Source organism: Chanodichthys erythropterus, chromosome 19 (assembly GCF_024489055.1).
Source record: "Chanodichthys erythropterus isolate Z2021 chromosome 19, ASM2448905v1, whole genome shotgun sequence".
Classification (NCBI taxonomy): Eukaryota; Metazoa; Chordata; class Actinopteri; order Cypriniformes; family Xenocyprididae; genus Chanodichthys; species Chanodichthys erythropterus.
The window spans coordinates 31961276-31983532 of NC_090239.1; the positions used below are offsets into that span (position 1 = coordinate 31961276).

General features: G+C 40.5%; 2 protein-coding genes across 2 annotated transcripts in view; one reads left to right on the plus strand and one right to left on the minus strand.

The window, feature by feature from the left end:
• waplb (WAPL cohesin release factor b) overlaps nucleotides 1–6487 on the plus strand; it is a 63979-nt gene extending 57492 nt beyond the window's left edge. Inside the window, exons 18-20 of the mRNA XM_067369032.1 lie at nucleotides 198–286; nucleotides 1218–1313; nucleotides 4651–6487. Coding sequence (XP_067225133.1) covers nucleotides 198–286; nucleotides 1218–1313; nucleotides 4651–4716 — 251 coding nt within the window. The 3' untranslated portion in view covers nucleotides 4717–6487. The remainder of the gene's footprint in view (nucleotides 1–197; nucleotides 287–1217; nucleotides 1314–4650) is intronic.
• Nucleotides 6488–6786: 299 nt separating this feature from the next.
• atoh1c (atonal bHLH transcription factor 1c) lies at nucleotides 6787–7539 on the minus strand. Its single transcript, XM_067369095.1, has one exon. The coding sequence runs from the start codon at nucleotides 7405–7407 to the stop codon at nucleotides 6787–6789; it is 621 nt and encodes a 206-aa protein (XP_067225196.1). The 5' UTR covers nucleotides 7408–7539.
• Between the last annotated feature and the right edge of the window lie 14718 nt (nucleotides 7540–22257).

Below are 22257 nucleotides of genomic sequence, written 5' to 3' on the forward strand. Positions count from 1 at the left end.
TTGTTTTGAAATTTAAAAACAAAAGTGAATAAAAATAACTTCAAAACACATTTTTCATTACATTTAATTTGTATAAATAGAATATTCCTTTTTTTGAGCTCATATTATTGAAAAATCAAACCTCAAACCTTAGTAAATATGCACACTTATGTTTTTAAGTTATTTTGAGAAATCTGTCTTGTGATTTTTGTCTCCAGCTCTTCAGCATGCTGGCAAGCACATGGAGGACAGTATTGTGGCATCATACACTGCACTGCTTTTGGGCTGTCTGTGCCAGGGGAGCCCAGTAAGTAACACACTCATGTACCTCAGTGTTTTCCATTTTGTATCTCTGATAAATGGTTTGTATTCTCTGTCTTCTCAGAACCTACATTTTCCTCATTTTCCTCATGTAAGGTATGCATTTAGCTATGCCAAGAATCTACCTTTGATCTAGAAAATCTTTCAGTCCTCAACAAGTGCTCGCTTGTGCCCTCAGTCTCTTTAAGGTCAGGACAAACCCAGGCTGGACCAATATAAGCATAGCATTTACTGTCACAGAGCTTTTGCTGTTCAAATTCCTTCACCTTTGCAAGGTTTAAGGGTTGTTTGTCTAAATTGCAGTTTTCAAGTTTCAGGGCAGGTATCAGAAGAAAGCCCCTGTGTTGTGTTTGCCAGTATTAATGGCTTTATTTTCAGGACGTTAATAGGTGGGCTGTTGAATCGTCTGTAATGGACTCCTCTGTTTCTCTTTCATACCACTCTGTTGCTTTCTGACTGACGTACACAGCCATTATCTGTCTCGCCAATAAACACAGCCCAGACGCAGAAACAAAAAGAGATGGCATTTATACTTTGTTTATTTCACCCACTTTTCCTTTTGGATGCATGTTTGCACACTTTGAAGGTCAAGTTTGATTCTGATTTTGAAAAACAAAGCAAATTGACTCAAAATAGGATTTCTCTTGAAAGGCACATCATTCTGTTTGCACTTTAGATTCATGTTAGGAGGCATCCAAGCTTTTGGAAAGAGGGAAATATTTGATTTTGATGCGTTTTTGAAGATCGAGTACCATGGAGACTTGGAGCGCACTGAAAAAATGATGGCCAGAGATGTAGTGCTGCTACTTTGATCAACAGAGACCTGCTTTAAAAATCTCTAGACTCTTTCAGAGCCGGCCTGCAGTGTACTGTAACCTCGCAGGAGGAACCGGCTACTAATTCTGTTTCTCTTTCAGATGAATGTGACTACTGTGAGGGAAAACCTGCCAAAAGGGGATTTTTCAGTCATGACAGAGATGCTGAAGAAGTTCTTGAATTTCATGAACCTTACAGTAAGTACACAAGTAATTGACCAATATAATATTTCAATGGCTGATGCTGATATATAAAAAGCAGGGTGGCTGATAATATAATTGTCACGATAACAATTTCAGTGGTCCATACCAGCAAAATTTTTCAATTTGCAACTATTTCAATATAACTGCTATTATGTTAATAAAGTGCTGCAGGGATGGCATCATTTTGTGGGCCAACCCTGAAATCACCCTGGTTCCCTGGGTTTCCTTTATTGCAGAAAATAAGCTCTGTGACCATTCTTGCTCATTTTGTTCATCAAGAGAATCTTTACAAATGAACACAAATAAATGAATTTTAAAGCCTAAATGCAATAGACAGTCACATGACTTCAAGTGTCACCAACAGTAAGGTTCCAATAAATCTTTCAATATTTAAAATCTACCATTTGGAAAGTGCGAGTTTGCTGCGATGACGTTTGATGTATATGACAACCTCTCTACTCCCATTTTCGGCCATTTAACCAAAAACCCATTGACTGGTGGGATCATTGTTGGGACTGGAAGGAGTTAAAATGCGTGTTAAAATAATTTAATTCTCCCACCCCTCCCCAGACTTTCATAGTTCAACTTACATTTCATATAAGTTGATTGGTGACAAACGTGAATCAGGGCAACTCACTGTGAGGTGTAGCCTGTAGAATGTAGTTTTAGTTAAAATGCCCCATATGAGATTTTATTTCATATATGTATGTGTGTGTGAACAACAGTTCAATAAAAAAAGTTAAGTTGTGCATCTCTGAGCAACACAGTAGTGATTCGTTTCTGAATGAATCAGCGTTTTGAACAAATCAGTCAGTGAACCAATGACCAATGTCCCATTCATAAAAAGAGCCATTTACTTCATTCTTGAATGAATCAGCTGTTTGAACAAATCGAATGAATGATTGACTCGATGACTTAAGCCGGGTCAAAGACTATAGGATAACACAAGAAGTGTCACTTGTATTGTTTTGAATGGGATAAAGTGTAACGCGCAATATGGCGGAATAAGTCCCGCCTTCTAAATAAGAGCCAATTGCTGACTGGTAAAGTCATTGTGTCACTGCAGCAGCCGTTAGAAGCACTGGTTTCTATAGAAACAGTCAGACGCGTGCCTCTGAAACATGGCAGAAGAGACGCGCTTTTAGGTCTGCGCATGCACATTAGCTTGATCCAGCCTAAAAAATAGTTTTTTTACAGTCATGATTCGAGCGTTTGGGTAAAACATTTATAAGACAGCTGTTGTCAGATTTCATTGGTGATTTCAAATATGAAATGTAATCGTAAGTTTGGCGAACAGTTTTGGATAATTTGATGTTTCCCCATTCAAAGAGATAGGGCATGATGCGCAGGATGCCCGAGAGCCGTTTCAAAGATGGCCGCCGAGTGAAATGACTTGTCTTAAAGGGACTTTGGTCGGGTGCACACTGTGCGATTCATAATAATCCTTTGCAATTGTTGCTTGTCAGACTGTACGAACATAATCCTCATGTCACACTGTGGGATCTCAGCTGCCATTTATGTCAGACTGTACGACAGTCAAGATGCGTTAAAGACGGACGCGCGCATGAAAACTTGTCTGGAGTTTTACATCAACCCATACACGTTCAGTGACTGTGAGATGCATTACATGCGGGACTGAAATGGGGGCTCTAGCATTAATTTTCATCATGGCTTGTCTTAAAAAAGAAGTAAATTTGACAGACGTCGTAGGAAAAGTCACAGTGCAGGACTGTGCACCATATCTTCTGACACGGCCAGAATTTCGTCTGAGGTAAAATTTCATCGACAGTCTTTAATCAGCTGGCGGTGAATATGTCAAACTAATGACCAAAGACTACAGATTTTAGCCTGGGATCAGAAGAATATTTTAGAGTTTTCAAAATTAGTCTCGGACGCCCAAATCGTGGCCAAAATCGTACAGTGCGCACCTAGCTTTACTAATTTAGACATCTACTGCCACCTACTGGCGGTATTAGTTTATTATTTAGAGTAGCATTTCATTTAAAAAATAATTTCAGGACAGTTTGGACAGTTTGCCCAAAAATGAAAATTCTGTTTATTTATATTTGCGCACCCTTGTGCCATTTGAAACCTGTATGACTTTCTTTCTTTTGCGGAACATAAAAGAAGATATTTTGAAGAATGTTGGTAACCAAACTGTTTTGGTCTGGAAATACAGTACTGTGCAAAAGTCTTAGGCACGTCAGTATTTTCACCCCCCAAAAAAGGTTTTAAGCCAGTTATTTATATCTTTTGCTGTAGTGTGTCGATAGGAAATATCCGTTCACATTTCATTTTGCCATTAATTGTAATAATCCAGTGAGAATTTTGAATACACAAGGAGTCTGACAACAGCCGGTGCTCCACACATTGATCTGATCTCTGTGATTACATGAAGAAACAGATGAAACTGAGACAAACTAAATCCAGGAGAACTGTGGCCGTGTCTCTAAGATGCTTGAAGAAACCTGCTTGCAAAGATACTGTACAATACAAAAAATACGGTTATAAATAGATTTTATTTATCAATTAACTAAATCAAAACAATATTTTGTGTGACCACCCTTTGCATTTAAAACAGTTCTTGTCCAGATACCCTTGGGCATCATTTTTCAGGTAGCTTTGGAGGCAGGTTTCTTAAAATCTCTTAGAGACACGGCCAGGCCATAGTTCTTCTGGATTTGGTTTGTCTCGGTTTCATATGTTTCTTCATGTAATCACAGACGGATTTGATGATGGTGAGCTCTGATCTCCATATGGAGCACCGGCTGTTATCAGTCTTATTGGGTATTCAAAACTCTCACTGGATTATTACAATTAATGGCCAAATGAATGTTTGGAAATGTGAACGGATATTTCCCATTGATACACTACAGCAAAAGATATAAATAACTGGCTTAAAACCTTTTTGGGGGGTGAAAATACTGACGTGCCTAAGACTTATGCACAGTACTGTATATCTAAATTTTTTGTGATGTTTATTTGATGCTTTTCTCATTTAACACAATGACTAAATTAACCATGACCTTGATGCTCAACAGTGACATTGAAATAAAGTTTGATCCGTGATAGAAATTCTGTTAATTCCTCTTCTGTTAATTGTCTGAGTGGGTTAACTGATCCACTATAATCTCAGAATGGCCAAATATCGACTGATTAATTGGCCTGTCAGTAGAAATTATGCAACATGAATATAGAAATATATGTAGGTAGGTATATGTGTAAGCATGCTGTAATATTAATACTAATGTTCTGCTTCATCATTTAATAAAGAAAACCAATAAGAAAATTACACTTATTGACCGACCAATCGTCTTTGTGTCCCTTACAGTGTGATGTGGGCACCACGGGCCAGAAGTCTATCTCCAGGGTCATTGATTATCTGGAACACTGCTAGTGTGATTGCGGAGCTCCACACACAGACCTCAGTACACCCCTGCCCAGCCTGACACACCTGGAAAACAACCCATCATCACCATTGACCAGTACTTTCCTCATTCAGACTGTAAAGAATGAAGTTTAAAGCACATCACACACACAACTATATTAAAAGGAGCTGTTTTGATTGAGTTTGTCACAAGTTGCTTATCCGTTTCGTCTTCAAATGTTTTCGTCAAGGCTTAATCGTGTTTCTTGCATCACAACCCTCCTTAATCCTGCCATCTATTGATCAGTCGCCTTGGAAGTTTGTTTTCATTGGCAGAAATAGAGAGTAGCTTTGATAAAACTTGTTAAAGGATGTCTCCCCCTCTGTTTGTTTAATTCCACTTTCAAGTCTGTAAATTCAAGAGCGTTCAACACTGACCTGAACGATTGGAGGGCGAATCCAAAACAGCATTCGCAATTCTGTTCCTCTTTGAAATGCAGTGAAGACATGCCCTCCTGGTTCAAAACCATTCTCTTCACTTCAGGATGCGCTTCCTTTGTGTTGCACAAATTCGTTTTTAATCGATAGCGCGGTGTCAGAGGTCTGCGAATGAATAAATTACATCACTTTCCATTTCGCTAGGGCAGGAAAGGGACAAAGCGTTTTTAGAATGTTTTAGTAGTCGTGACTCATAACCATATAGTCCGAATGCCATAACCTTAACTGTGATCTTAACCTTGATTTCCAAACCTTATGAGGCTCAAAATCAACAGTAAAACTTATTAATATCATGCAAAAGCTTGGCTGCATAATCGTATTGTGTATGAGAGAGATGATTGGAAATTTGTATAAATTCAAATGCGTTTTTGAAGCCAGTAAATCACATCCTTGGGTTTTGGGTCATGGTTGCACAGTAACCCAGGTTCTGTGAAAATTCTTGTGCATGCACTGCTACCAAGGGTTTGGTTAGAGCCAAAGTTGCTGTGAGAGTAAACGATAAATGCAGTTTTACAGGGCGCTGGTTACAGTCTACCGTGACCTTGATGCTCAACCGTTAAACTGAGCCACACAACAAACTTTCATCCCACATTTCACTAGATGGTTTCATAAATTTGGAATTTGTCCTTTGTTTATGGTTTATTTTTCAATACAAGATTGAACTTAGCGCTTGACTTCTCTTTGAAAAGGCCAGTACAATTTTGACCCAAACCGATCTAGTCTTCAAGTTTGTTTTTTCAGAAGCTCTCTATTGTTTGTTTGCCTCTAAAGTGATCGCCCTTAACAGTAAGCTTTACGGAGGCTCATTTGTGTTTTGCTGCCGTTGTCAGTCCTTTCATGGGCTTAGACTGAAATAACTTAATTTTTAATGCACACAGCTTGGCAAAAGTAAGCTAGGGTCATTTTTTTCCCCCTCTCTCTCACACGCTTAACTGTTGTAATTTCACTCTGTTACACAAAACACTATGAGTTGTATTTTGTAGGTAGTCAGTGTCGAGTTCTGGGCACTGAGTCCTGCAGTGTGTCATTGAGCTCCAAACATCACAACAGGAAGTCACACAGCGGGGGACTGAATGAAGCAACATGAACTGTAAATACTCCTGTAAATATTGGCTGTTGGAGAACTAGATAGACTACTTTTCTGAATTCAATTGTTTTATTTTATACTGCATTTTTCTCAGTTGTGTTCTTTGAGGTAAGAGTTATCGAAAAGCCAACTGCAGGAACATGAAATTTGTACCAATTTCAAAATAATGTCTTTGGTTACTTGTACATAATTTTAACGCAAATAAAAATTGCTACTTTCAGTACTTTTTACTTGTCGTTTTTGGTGTCTGATTGGCATATAATAATTAAGCAAAGTATTATAACTATTGGTACTAAATCAACTATTTAACAAATGCATTGTGAACTCAAGAGAAAAAGACAAGCTTTTTCCTCTGAAAATATTTATTTGTGTAGCATAAAAGGCGAAATATATCATTAATTACAGAATATTTATATTTTACTACAAAATGTCCAAAAATTATTTCAACAGTTTTTGTAATTAAAAAAACAAAAAAAAACAATCAATTTTAATACAAATAAAAAACACTGAGACTGTTATTTTGCTCCATTGCTCCTCTCCAGATAGTGAGATTCCACTAAGAGTTCTGGTGATTTGGGGTCACAGCAAGTGGGACGCCTGAAATTCCCAGCATATGATCTTATCCTACAGGCGGGAACAGTTTTCTGCTCTGGTTTGGTCTCTTCGGTCTCCATCGAACCCTTCAGAATGACCTGATCCTGCATGCCCATTGCTAACGTCGGGTAACTGAATTCCGGGTCGCAGTCTCTTTCCTCCAGCAGCTCGCTCAGAGTACTGATGTAGATCTGCGCCATCTGAAGCGTCTCAGACTTGGACAGTTTCCTGTCGCTCTCCACGTTAGGAATGACGCTCCTCAGGCGGTCAAAGGCCACGTTCAAACCCAGCATCCTCCTCCTCTCACGGGCGTTAGCAGCCAGCCTGCGACGTCTCCGGGCTCGGGCGATTGCGCTCTGGTCTTCGTCGGGATATGAGAGTCCGGACAGCCGGAGCTGGACGAGAGCGCACGGGTCACAGCTCGCCCTGCCCTGCGCCCTCTCCTCCCTCCAGCCCTCTGCCGCTCTGGGATGTGTGTCCGAGCGGGCTCTCTCTGCCTCTTTCCAGATTAACTGCGCGTAAGAGCCTTGTGGACGGGGCATGCTGAACACTTGAGGATGAACTGACACTTCAGAGCACAGAAGAGCTGTATTTATTGAGGAGAGGACACACGTAATGAGGGGTGGGTGTGCGAGGGTCGTGTGCGCTGAGAAATGAATAGAAATGAGTCTCTTTGATAATGACCACAGGGAGTCTATTAACCCAGTTCATCAAAAGTGGATTAGATGCGTGTGAGTGATCACTGACGGGCCTCCTGACACTAGGAGGTAAACAGATAACTGCTGCCTTTCTGCCGCTGCTTAACAGCTACACAAATATCAATGAACAAATGTATTTGTTATACACCACACACCTCATTTTATTCTTATTTTCCACAGTAGTGTATTACAGCCTCAACTAAAATAACACTTGTTGGCTGCTTTTATTTTTTATATATATATATATATATAATGTATATGTGTGTGTGTATATGTATATGTGCATGCATGCATACATACATACAAATAAATAAATAAAAATATATATTCTTTTACTTTAAATGTAAATATATAAAATATATGGTTTTGTAATTTGAAACTTAAACGTCTTTAACATGAGAGTTTTTGTTTGTTTGTTTTTTTATAAATGACACTAGCTTTAATATTATGCAACTTAACATTTAGACATTTTTCAAACACAACTGCAATTACAAGTACAAAGAGCAATCAGTTCCAAACAAATAAAACAAATTGTTTAATTATATTACTCCTTAATTCAAACAGATAAATAAATAATAAATAAATATAAATATTGTTTATAATGACTTTTGCAATAATGCATGCATGATAGCGGTTTAATTTAAAGCCTTTTGCTCTGTCTGTTCATACAATCTGCTCATTGTACATGAAATATTCTCAGGCAATAAAGTGTAGTTCATAAGGGTCTAATTGACAGGCGACATCCGCAGCAATAAGTCTAATCCAATTACGCACAGAACCCACACCGCCAGTGCAGAAACCCCCCACACACACTCCACGTACTGCAATATTCAAGAGCAACAAAAGAAGATTCAGTTTGCTCATGGAGGGGGCTATTCATGCCCTGCCCGTGATGTGGCTGGGTAGGTCTTGGCACACTTCACATATTAAAGCTAATGAAGCGCCTCATTGAGGCGAAGACGCGGGCTGAGATCAAACCAGCGTGGGGTGGGTGCATTCAGGGAAACCCCACGTAGAGGGTAAATTGGGGTGGATTCACGCCTGTCAGAGCGAAACTAGCCCAAATGAAACCGAGTTTTCATTGAGGGGATTAGTGACACAGGATGAATCGATGGTAGCAGCTTCTTTTCACATGGTGCCAGTGAAGCCACATTTTGAAGGGTGCATGAGCCAAAACCCTGAGCTGCCCATATTGCTGCAAAGTGACACTTGTCACAATTCATTAAATCTTAGCATACACCCTGACATGCACTGGATATTTATGCCAAAAATATCCTGTCATGCAGGGTTTTTTTTATCAGTGCAATGCAAAAGAATAAAAGTTGTCCTGCACAATGTTGTAGCTGCTGCTCAGTTTTGGATTTGCAAGATTTTGCAAAGCATATAAGGTAAGATAAATTTGACAAAAGGTCTGAAGGAGGACTTTGACTGAAAAACTGTATTATTTAATAAAAGGTTGCAAGTTATGACACTGCGCCTTTTCATTTTTTTCAATGCCAAACGTTCTCATTTTTTTTCTGACAGAAGCATAAGTTTCATTGAGTTAGCGTGCAAATGCCTCCATTGCAGAAAGACAGAAAAAAATGACAATTACGCTGTTCTTTTCCTCTCTAGGTGCTAAACATTCTTTTTCTACAAACAAGTAAATTGTCTCTTCAATCCTGAAAATGAAAACATGGAAATGTCTACTGTACAGTTATGCATATCTTTCATGTAAATCTGCTGGTACATACAAAATTGGAACCAATGTGCAGTAAAATGTCATCTTTCTCTTGTAGCGAAGATATTAACATTGTTTTGCAAGCAACAAACAAATAGAAAGGAAAATATGGACACATGCATGTTTCTAATTGCCCTAATTAAACTAAGGTCTAATCCTGACTTAATCTAAGCCCTGTCTGTGAAACCAGGCAGTAGATAATTAATATTATTATTAATAATAATAATTAAAATTAATATTACTTGGTACTTAAATGTATAATTACACTGTAACAAGGACACCTTAGAATAAAGAGTAACCAAAATTCTTAGATGAAGTACACTGTAAATGTTTTCACAAATAACTGGTTTTAGAGGGCTCTTATAAAGCATGCAGTTTTCTCTTGTGTGCTGCAAGGAGCTCTAATTTACAGTGATCAGTCACTTTATGTTTACTTATAAATATTTATACCATGTGGCTGTTTGATGTATTCTGATTGGTTGACAGATGTTATGAGGTTTGCAATTGTTTTTCAGCAAATGCACAGCTAAACTCATAGTAGGCAGGTCTTGACTGCGTTACAGTTCCATTTCACTTCACCAAAATGATTTCAGTTATTTCAAAGACCCTTGCAGCATATCACAGCAAAGAATCAAAGACCAAAGATACATTCAAGTAAATATAACATGCAAACAGATTAAATGAAAATAATATTGAGCTGCTATATCATATTTCTCAGGAGCAAGGTAAAAAAAAAAAAAAAAATGTGTATAGATGTGGAAGCGCATGCAGCGCACATTCAGCTTTGCGCTTCAGAGCCAAGCGGTTCAATTGTTACTGCTCTGCAAGTCATCTGAGTGTTAATTCTACGAGCCTCTTCTACTGGTGTTGGTGTGACAGCGCTGCCGTGGTGGTTGTGATCTCTGATAATTTCCTGCTGTTCATGCAGCATTGAGAAAGAGTACTGGTTGCGCCATCAATGAGATATTGCTATTCATACAGCTAAGAAAGAGTATTGTTGTGCCTTCAATGAGAGTGCACTCTCTAGGCTTCACTATTTCCTGCCAGTTGTGCCGCAGCCATTTCCACTGTGCGCTTCAGCACTATAAGGCCGTGTGTCCACCAGAGCGTTTTTAGCCAGCTGAAAACGCTAGGCACTCTGCTTAAAACGCCCGTCTGTGAGCGCTTGAGAGCGCTTCTGCAGCACAGCGTTTTTTTTCCGTTGAGACGCTTTGTTGTTATGATACGGTATATCCGCGTCACGGTTACTTATAACTGATTTTGCAGGTAATTTGTTTCAGACTAAAAATGTTCACACAATGTGGAATTACTTGCTATGTATGTTCGGAGACCAGCAATATTAATTTCTCATCCATTTTGTTTGTTTGTTGATGTCGCTGTACAGCAAGAATGTGACAGTTGGTCGGAGTTGTATTTGTCCCGCCCCTCCTCCACTCTGATTGGATGGCTGGCTAAAAAGTGACAGTGATGAGCGCAGCGTTTTACTCAAAGTTGAACATTCTTCAACTCGAGGCGAACAGTAAAAAACGCTGAGCTCTCAGCGCTTGAGCGTGAAAAAGACGCTCAGCGCCTCGTTACGCTCCTGGCGTTTAAAAAAATGCGGCATTCCCATTGAAAACAATTGAAAAATATGCTAGCAGCTGGAAAAAACACTTAGGTGGACACATGACCTAAGAGAGCTTATTTCCCTAAAAGAGCAAAACACTGTGTTTCTGGATGCAGCCTTTTTCTGGTGCCGAATGACCGTCACAATCGTTCTCACGTGTCTGGGGGTCAGGATGCTTTCGTGGATGAGTCATGTACCCATTGCGGGAAGATGAGACTCCAGTACCTCAAACGAGGCCGTATGACCTGAGGATCACAGTGAGGAATAACCCACCGAGTACATCTCCATGGAGATGTACCTCTCTAGCACATTGCAAACTGTGGAGCTTCTGGATGAGCATGCTGGTCCTTCCCACGGGAGACCAGTCATATCATTCGGGGCTTCTCTGGGCAATCAGATATCTTTTGCTGCATCAGTGGGTGAGCTTGAGCCCCCGGTGATGAAGACTGCTGCATTGCTCAAGCCTGACCCAGAGCTGATGGCTATGCTTTTCCAGGCTACCAAGGGAGTAGGGCTTGAGTGGAGGCCTCCATCGTGTCCTTAGCCCTCAAGGCTGGACAGTTGGTTTCTTGAGGCAGCCTGCGCTGGTTCTCAGTGCTCCGCCCAGTACTTTTCTTTCCAGAAGTGCATGAGGAAGTCACCAGATCATGGATGGCACCTTGTTCTGCCAGAAACCCGTCCGGTGTCTCTTCCCCCACCTCACTACCCTTGATCGCCAAGGGGTACGTGGAGCAGCTGGTTGCAATGCAATGGTGTCCAAAGACGCTGCCTCCTGGAGAGATAATCCACGTCTCTCATCCAAGGCCTGCCAGTTCTCTTCTGTTCTCATGGGCAAGGTTTACAGAGCTGCTGGACAGGCCGCCTCCACCCTGCATGCCATGGCACTCCTGCAGGTCAATCAGGTCAAGGCGCTTAAGGATGTTGCACAAGGGTAGTTCTGATCCAGGGCTTATGCAGGAGCTACACACAGCGACGGACCTTGCCTTACATGCAACGAAAGTCACTGTGTTTTCCCTCGGTCAGGCACTCTGTTGTCCACTCTGGTGGTCCAGCTCTGGCTGAACCTGGCAGATATGTGGGAGGCCGACAAGTGACTTTCTGGCTGAACCTAGCAGATATGTGGGAGGCCGACAAGTGACTTGTCTTGACTTGTCTCACAGGCCTGTAGTTCCCGCTTAGCCTCAGCAGCAGCCTCCATCCAGGCCCCTGCCAAACCAGGTGGAATGCGTAAAAGCAAGCGGCTCTGAGACAGGCGACCCAGAGATGGAGGGCAGAGCTCTTCGGGAGATGGTGACGCATCACTCGCTCCCCCGGAGGAGGGCTGGGTGGAAAATCTTTTGTTCAGTTTTGTTTCTGTTCCGCCACTAGCCTGTTCCGCAACCAGCAGTTCCCAAATGTATGTGATTCGGTTTTCCCAGTGTCCCCCAGTCCCCAAATCACAGTCCTACTGGTGAAGGATGCGTTAGAGCCATTGTAGCATTGCCACATAAGGGAAAGCCTAATTATAGTTTCAATTGTCAATAATTATACATTGACTATTAGATGTAAATAGCTTTCCCCTGTATACTGTTTTCTCCCTGATGTGTTGTCTGTGTTTGACCCTGATTTATAATCCCATGAGTTTCTGCTCCCGCGAGATTCTCCTCACGCTCCTTCGCCACGTGACATTACGTCATCTCAGCGGGATGTTTACACTGTTTTTTTTTCCCATATAAGGAACCGGCACGCCAGCATTCCACAGCGTGTCTTTTTCATTCATATTTAAATCTTTTTTCCCTGCTTCGTTTCCTGACTGTTTTTTGCTGTGCTGATTTTTTTTTCGCCGTATCTTGTGGAGTGTTTTGCTTTTTTTCTCCCACGGATTACTCGCCCCAGATGACTTTAAACATTTGGACTGTACCTGTTAGGATCCTGCTCTCAGACTGGCTATTTCTCCGGTGAGACTGCTCCTATATAGACTTCTTTACGCGCTGGACTCTAGGGACTTTTCAGACATACACGCACACATACACATACACACACATTTATACACATTTTTACCTTGGATGTTCAATGTGGTTATTTTTTTGTTCACTGATTGAATTGTAAATACACTTGGGTTTATTGATGAACATCTGTCTCCCGTTTTATTCCTTTTGTTGTTTTGCTGTTTAAGTGACACAAACGTTCCTCTTATTTAGTGTATTCTCCTGGCATACTAACTGGAGTGTTACACCGTTCCCTCCAGCTGATATGAAGACAGGGTTTTACAGCCCCTACTTCACTGTACCTAAGAAAGGTGGTGGGCTACAGCCAATCTTGGACCTGTGAGTTTTGAAAATGGTAACACAGAAACATGTCATCAGGTGCATCGCTTTGCAAGGGGTTGGTATATAAGTACAAAATCCTCCCATTCTGGCTGTCCCTGTCACCTTGCGTCTTTATGAAGGTTGCGGAGACGGCCCTTGTTCCCCTGAGAGAAACACTGTGTTCGGATCCTCAATGACTGGCTCATACTGGCCCAGTCACGAGAGCAGTTGTGGGAACACAGGGACATGGTGCTAAGATAACTCAGCCAGTTGGGGCTTTGGGTCAACTGGGAAAAGAGCAAACTCTGTGCAGAGGATCAGTTTTCTTAGTATGGAGCTGGACTCACAGAGGAACGTGTTCGCTCAATGTTGAACTGCTTGAATTCACTTAAGAGCAGGACAGTGGCCCCACTGAAATGATTTCTGAGACTCCTGGGGCATATGGCATCTGAAATAATGCCGCTTGGATTGCTTCATATGAGGTTGCTTCAGCACTGGCTTCATGTACGAAGCCCGAGATGGGCATGGCAACATGGCACGCACTGGGTGACAATCACCCAGGCCTGTCACCAAACCTTCAGCCCGTGTTTGCACCCTGTGTTTCTACAGGCAGGAATTCCCCTTGAACAAATGTCCAGGCATGCTGTTTTCTTCACGGATGCCTCCACCACCAGCTGGGGTGCCTCATACAATAGGCATGCAGTTTTGGTTGTTTGGACAGGACCCCAACTGTGTTGGTACATCAATTACCTCAAGTTGCTGGCAGTACACCTTGTGCTGGGCCACCTCAAATTGCCGCTAAGAGGTCAAACACTGTGCAAAGTCAGGGAGGAAGAGGAGCAGCTCTTGCTAGTTGTCCCTTTTTGGCCCAACCAGCCCAAATGACAGCCCCTCCCTGGTGCATTCCTCTGAAGAAGGACCTGCTTTCACAGAGACTGGGAACCCTATGGCATCTGCATCCAGATCTCTGGACGAGACGAGGAGGACTTAGGTGATCTACCCCAGGGTGTGATAGACACCATAACTTCTGCGAGAGTGCCCTCTACGTGGCATGCTTACGCATGGAATTGGAACCTCTTCATTGAGTGGTGTTCTTCTCACTGGGAAGACCCCCAGAGATGCTCGATCAGAGCTGTACTCTCCTTCTTGAAGGATGGGCTGGAGCAAAGGCTGTCTTCCTCCACCCTGAAAGTGTGTGCTACCATGATTGCTGCACATCACAATGCAGTAGATGGTAAATCTCTCAGACAGCATGACCTGATCATCAGGTTCCTGAGGGGTGTGAGAAGGCTGAATCCTCCTCGCTCACACCCCTTTCCCTCTTGGGATCCATCTCTGGTGCTTACAGCATTGCAGAGAGCCCCCTTTGAACCTCTGCAGTCAGCTGAATTGAAAATCCTGTCAATAAAGACAGTGCTCCTGACTGCACTGGCTTCCATCAAAAAGGGTTGGGGACCTGCACACATTTTTTTGGCGACAAATCGTGCCTGAAATTCAGGCTGGCTAACTCTCACGGCCTGGATATGTGCCCACCACAAGGTGGTGAACCTGCAAGCGCTGCCCCTGGAGGAGGCTGACCCAGCCCTAGTTTTGCTCTGTCCCGTTCGTGATTTGCGCCTTTATGTGGATTGAACGCAGAGCTTCAGGACCTCAGACCAGCTATGTGTCTGTTATATAGGCCAGCAGAAGGGAAAGGCTGTCTCTAAGCAGAGGATGGTCCACTGGATAGAAGATGCCATCATATCGGAGTGTCAAACCAAAGGCATGCCATGCCCCCTCAGGTTGAGAGGTCACGCTACCAGAAGTGTTGCTTCCTCCTGGATGCTGGTGCATGGTGCCTCATTGACAGGTATATGTAGAGCTGTGGGCTGGGCGACACCCAACATGTTTGCTAGATTCTATAGCCTTTGTGTAGAGCCAGTATCCTCCTGTGTGCTCACCTCAAGTAGCCAGTAAGACCAAAGACCACACCCAGTGCTTGACCCCTGTTATAGGCTAGGTGCTATATGTTGTGATCCCTACGGCGATCCCATATGTGTATTCTTCCACGGTACAGCTTCCCTGGTGGCAAGCCCGTGTCTTTTCCTCAGCAGAGTCCGCTCTGCTTTCTATGACCAGGTGTTGACTCCCTCCTGAACAGGCCAGAGCTTCCCCGAAGACTTCTATATGTAGTACTACTGCCTAAGGCCAAGCCATATGTGGAACTCCCACATGATACCTCCCTACAGGCAGCTTACGCTGAGAAAGTCGATCACTGCTGATCAGAACTAAACTAGCCAATGCACGTTGCGAGATGCATTGGCTCATTTAGTTTACACTCAAAGGTGATTGGGATTTCAGGCGAGATCCCAATTCATCGGTACGTTCCAACGTGACATATCCATTCCCTCCTTCGGGGAACGAGGGTTACATGCGTAACTGAGACCTTCTTTGCCTTCACATCATGCATTAGTTGTTTAATGAAGTGCCTTAATTATAGTCTTGAGTTTTTCTTGGAACGTACATGTCACAATATTCCTCATTTAAATACAGTAATTTCCACCCAAAGCATACGCAAAATAACAGCTCAAGGCCTGGTTGAGTTGCATTATTTGTGTGTTAACTCACAGTTATGGTAAGGAGCTTGACTACACACTCAAAGCGGTTGACAAATCACAACACACTGCTCCAGCCAACCAATCGGAGCACATTGCACTTTTTGGACGGCTTTATATAGACCAGAACTAAACAGAGTGTTACTGATAGACTGGGAACAGAGGTGCTGCAACACCATGTCAAATATGTGAAAAATGTTTTTTTGTCTTTTTTTTTTTTTTTTTGAAAAATCAAACATGAAAACCTATTCTAGTAGAGCCCAAAAACAAAATCAAGACTAAAAAAGGGAATAATAGGTCCCCTTTAATATCTCTTATCTAAACAACTAGCATGGTTATGCTGCCTTCATGTGCTCTCTGAATTTCTTAGGTAAAAATTGCACATTAACGCCCTCCAAATTTGGAAAGTTGAATGAGATGAGCTCGTAATCATGACTTCAGAGGTGAGAATTATCAAATTTCAGATAGCACATGAAGGCAGCATTAATGCCACTTGTCTTCCCACAATTCATCACACTTGTCTCTTTCCTTCCTGAACTGTTGTGGGGCCACCTCTCTCTCCCTCTGTCTTTGATGATTTTGTGCACCCCTCATTTGTTCCTGCACAAAACATCTGGACAGCTTGGGAATTGTACCAACAGCAAAATTCTGAGTGTTTCTAAAAAGTGGGCGGATGTGAGAGAGAGGTGGGACATGGCAGAAGCACTGACCCCAGACCTCTGCACTCTGAGGGTCATCTGCTTCTCCACTGACCTCTCATTTGTTTCATTTCACACTGCTGGGCACTGCGAGTGTGTGTGTCCAGAGCACCATGCGGCCTAATTACCAGGCATCGATTTGCCTCATCGCTAGTGTGTGTGTGTGTCTCTGCTCAGCATGAGAGTTCAATGAAGCTTGTGGAAGCCAGATCTTCTGTGTGAGAACAGAGAGAGTGAAAATCAGTGTTTTCATGTGAATAGTTGAGTGGATGGAAACGCACACTCCACTGACATGCCAAATATCATCTCAACAACTGAAGTGGCAAAGGTCAGCTGTTTTTTTTTTTTTGTTTTTTTTTCCCCCACTGAGGCAGATTCACACATGACCTTTACTCATGTCTGGCTGATCGTTAAGAGCTGTATTTTCCTCCATCCTTTTCTCCATTTATCAAAGTCACCCCAGTACTGTTGTTCTCCTCTTCTGTGAAAGATAGTTGTTTTATTCTCTTCTCTCTATAAATATGTATAAGTAACATTGCACATACTGTCTGTTTAGTATCTAGGTTATTGAACTCCGTGAAGTTGGCACCCCATAAAGCGAAATAATCCCCAAAAATATGTCATTCGTTTGTGCTACGTTTGTGCTGATTTGTGCCGCAAAAACGAACGTTTGTGCTGGTTTGGTGTTTGAGATATTAAGCATTATTTTTTTGGTCGTGTGACGTCATTCTCCACCCCATGTCGTTCAAATCGCTTCAAACCGGTGCCATTCGTTTGTGCTCGATTTGTGCTGGTTTGTGCCGTTAAAACAAACACTGTATCTGTTCTCCTTCCACAGATATAACTAATTTAATTCGGGAGCTGTGACGTCATTCTCCACCCCACTTCGTCTAAATCGCACGAAACTGGTGTCGTTCGTTTGTGCTCGATTTGTGCTGGTTTGTGCCGTTAAAACAAACACTGTAACTGTTTTCCTTCCACAGATATAACGGATATAATTCGCGAGCTGTGACGTCATTCTCCACCCCACTTCGTCTAAATCGCACGAAACTGGTGTCGTTCGTTTGTGCTCGATTTGTGCTGGTTTGTGCCGTTAAAACAAACACTATCTGTTCTCCTTCCACAGATATAACAAATTTAATTCGGGAGCAGTGACGTCATTCTCCACCCCACTTCGTCTAAATCGCACAAAACTGGTGACGTTCGTTTGTGCTCGATTTGTTCTGGTTTGTGCCGTTAAAACAAACACCGTATCTAAGACCTCTTCTTAAATATAACGAAAAAATGTTTTATGAACAGTTAGGCTATGTAGCCTAACTCTCCACACCCCATGCCATCCAAATTGCTCCAACCCGGTATTGTTCGTTTGTGCTCGATTTGTGCCGTTAAAAGAATCCCTAAATGATGACTTTTTGACTTAAAAATAAAAAATAAAATAAAAACCAAATCATTTCCACCCCATGTCTTCTTAAATCTTTACAAAATGGTGCTGTTCGTTTGTGCTCAGTTTGTGCCGTTAAAAAAAAAAAAAGCAACAATGACAATCTTAAATATAAAGTTGGCCTAACGAAAAATGTTTTTTACATTCAGTTTGCTTAAAACCGGTGCCCCCCACATGCTCCAAATTTGCTCGAAATCGTTTGTGTCGGTAACAGGTTTCGTTTGTGCTGCTTTGGTTTTTAAAATATATATAAAAAAAAATGTATAGGTCATTTTCAGGTCACTCAGCCCCCCCACATGCTCCAAATTTGGCCAAAACTGTCTCATTTGTTTGTGCTGGTTTGTGCCGGCGAAATTTTCGTTTGTGCTGCTTCGGTTTTTAAAATGTAAGACATTGAATTACAGGCATTAACTCACTAGCCTGAATGAAGAATCAGAAAAGCTTAATAGCCTAAATAATCTATTTTAAGTCTTCAAGTAAAAGGTTAAATAAATGTTTACTTTTAGCCTAACTTTACACTTGTAAAATATTTAGCCAAAAACGAAAAAAGATTGAATAAAAAACATCGGACTCTTTTCTCTCATAATATGTAAAAACAAACAAAGAAACAAACAAAAACAAGAATAACAGTTTCATATTTCAAAGAAATATGGAATCATCATAGAAAATACTACTCCCGGTACACAAATCATCATACACAAATCAAACTCAGCATGTCTTGCATGTCCCATCACGCAGTTCATCTGATGTAGGCTACAGCTCTGTATATTAGTTACAATTTTTCTATTTGGTTGTTTCATATATTTCTTGCTACTGTAGCTGTCTCGTGCAGAGCACAACAACACACTTATCTGTCCGCGGAGGCGCCGGCGCGATCCCTTCCATTGTTTTCTGATATTTTGGGTTTTTCCAATGAAACACAAATTGTTATTTATAAAAAATAAAAAATCTTCTTGTAATAGTGAGTGAAACATGTTGCATCATGGAGGTTTTAAAACCAATTATTTTAAATAAAAATTTCCTCAATGTTGTTTTAGACCACATATAGCCAAAATGAGTATTTTAGGGGCCGCCCACACATTCGAAACAAATTTAAATAAAGCATTTTTTTTTCGACGTAGGCTAATTAATTGAACGAATTACACGTACAGATGCTGCACAACTTTCCGTTTCTGACACGCGCTTGTCACTGAAAAGGAGGAAAGCAGAGACTTAATTTGAAATCACATTGCTCCTAAGTGATTTCAGTGTCATTCAATTCAATCAATGTCTAATATTTATAAACCGAAGCAGCAAATAAAACTTTTATCGGCACAAACAATTGCGACTGTTTGGTGAATGAGCTATAAATGACATACAATTTGATTTGCAGCCTGATTATTATCGAAATATAGTCTAACAGTCAATCTAAACATCTAAACATAAAGTAGTCTAATCTAAACACCTTGGCCTAATTAACTGGTTCCAGCCAAGAAGGGAAAAACAAGGACTCAAAATCATATGAATTAATTTATAAACAACACTAATTTTATCCGTTAACTCGTTCTATTTAATGTAACAATTGCAATTCACTTTATACAGTGTATTTGTTTTTTTTTTCTTCATTATTATTGTTTTATTTAAAGAAAATTGCCTTCGCCTATAGGCTACTTTACATGGACAGTGATTAAAGTCTGTGTTTGTTTGAAAGGTGAATTGCAGTTAGATGATGAAATAATCTGAGCATAAGCAGTTCCACAAGAGGCCTGTTAGTTGCAGCGTTTTATCTTTGTCCGCGGAAGATGCGAATCGATGTGTTCAAATGTTATACACGCGTTCCTCTGGGTTTCTTGATTGCACAATAATTAATAAAAGAATTCCCTTCTCTGACGTGCCAAACAAATTTTAAATTAACCTGTAAATTACCCTGCACACATGACTTTTTTAGTCTCAGTGCATACATCTTTTCCGTATGCAGACCTTTATGCATTGTTTAATGTTTTTGAAGGGCGCAGAAAGACGTTAAACATGTATTTGAAAATTTACCATGCAATGGTATTGTATTTTATTATAATTATTTATTCAAATATCTGTCCCAGTGCTATAGCACAGCATAGAACACGCCTGGTTCCAGAAGTAGTCAGGTAACATGTAGGCCTAAGTGGTTGTGACAATATCTGGCACAAATTTAGTCCATTTAAGAAGGGGTCTTCGTACTTTTCAACGGCACAAACCTGGACAAACGAACAGCACCATTTTGGAACGATTTAAGATGACGGGGAGGAGATTTTTTTTTTATTATTAGGCCTATATATATATATATATATATATATATTAAAAAAAAAAAAAAAAAAAAAAAAAAGGGGTAATCAATTACAGGGATTCTTTTAACGGCACAAACCGGCACAAACGAACAATACCGTGTTGGAGCAATATGGATGGCATGGGGTGTGGAGAGTTAGGCTACATAACTGTTAATAAAACATTTTTTCGTTATATTTAAGAAGAGGTCTTTGATACGGTGTTTGTTTTAACGGCACAAACCAGCACAAATCGAACGAATGGTACCAGTTTGAAGCGATTTGACCGACATGGGGTGGACGTCACAGCTCCCAAATTATATTTGTTATATCTGTGGAAGGAAAACAGATACAGTGTTTGTTTTAACGGCACAAACCAGCACAAATCGAGCACAAACGAACGACACCAGTTTCGTGCGATTTAGACGAAGTGGGGTGGAGAATGACGTCACAGCTCCCGAATTATATTTGTTATATCTGTGGAAGGAAAACAGTTACAGTGTTTGTTTTAGCGGCACAAACCAGCACAAATCGAGAACAAACGAATGGCACCGGTTTGAAGCGATTTGAACGACATGGGGTGGAGAATGACGTCACACGACCAAAAAAATAATGCTTAATATCTCAAACACCAAACCAGCACAAACGTTCGTTTTTGCGGCACAAATCAGCACAAACGTAGCACAAACGAATGACATATTTTTGGGGATTATTTCGCTTTATGGGGTGCCAACTTCACGGAGGTGCTTTATTGTAATGGTCCTCCAACAGACATTCTACTGACAATAAGTCACTTTGCAAGTACATGTCAACTTATTCTACTAACCCTACCCCTAAAAGTCTACTAATGCTCTACTAATACTCTAATGAAAGTTAATTGACATGTAGGTGCAATGTTACTTATAGTCAACAAAATATCTAAAGGGAATCATCAAAATAAAGTGTAACCATTCATTTCAAGTGTTAAAGGTTCTACTAGTAAACTGAGCCATTGAGTGTAATAGATATTTTAGCTCTTTAGTTTAATATTATTGTTAAAGTCCTTAGAGTTGCTTTTTTTTTTTTTTTTTTTGCTAATATGGATGAAGTTATGAGGAATGCTTTGATTTCTTTTGGGCCTCTCTGTTACAGAGTTGCCATATGGCAACAATTTATTTCTACTCATTTCCTTGTTATTCAGAAAAAAATACAATATATTTCACTACAGGAATAAAAGGGTAGGCCTTAAGGTTGCCAATGATGTGCTGTTTTTAATTCCCATGACATTTGAATGTCCGTCAAAAACTCTTTCTCACTGTCACCCTCACATGGAAGACAGCTGTAGAAGTGCTCCAGAAATTGCTCTATTTACCTCATTTCTACACATCTCTTCTCAAGGGGGATTTTTTTGCAGCATCTTTGATAAGTAAATTAGAAAATTGTATTCACAAATAAACATTTATTCACAAATTAACATAGTTTTACTGTAAATTGAGAAAATATCAATGTTGCCATATGGCAACTCTGTACCACAGTGGAATTGCAGTAATGTATTTCCCCATTTCCATTTTTTATAGATAGACGGTAGCATCAACAATATGATTGCGGTTATTTATTTATTTATTTGTTTATTTTGAATTGTTTTTTGTGGTATAGTTGCATTTATGTATAAATAACAAAATTATTTCTTCTTTTCAGTAAATGAATATAGCAATATTTTACAAAAAGTGCAATAGGAGGAGTGCAGAGTTAGCTCTTCCATATGATGAGTGTGAGGATAAATTAGCCAAAAGATAGGGAATTGTAGGGATTAAATGATATTTACTTATTTTTGGTTTGCATAAGTTCCAAGTATATAAATCTGTCAATTTCTAAAAGATAATCAAATATTAAAGAAAATCATAATTTTTTTGACCATTTTTCATTGTGGTACAGAGTTGCCATATGGTAATTTTTTTTATTTTTTTTTGCAAAAAAATATTTTTTTTGATTTGCATAATTGAAGTTATTAATTTCATGTAATAACTTATTTGAAAAATATTTCATGGTTAGAACATAGTGTATACCATAGAGGGTTGATATAAAAAAA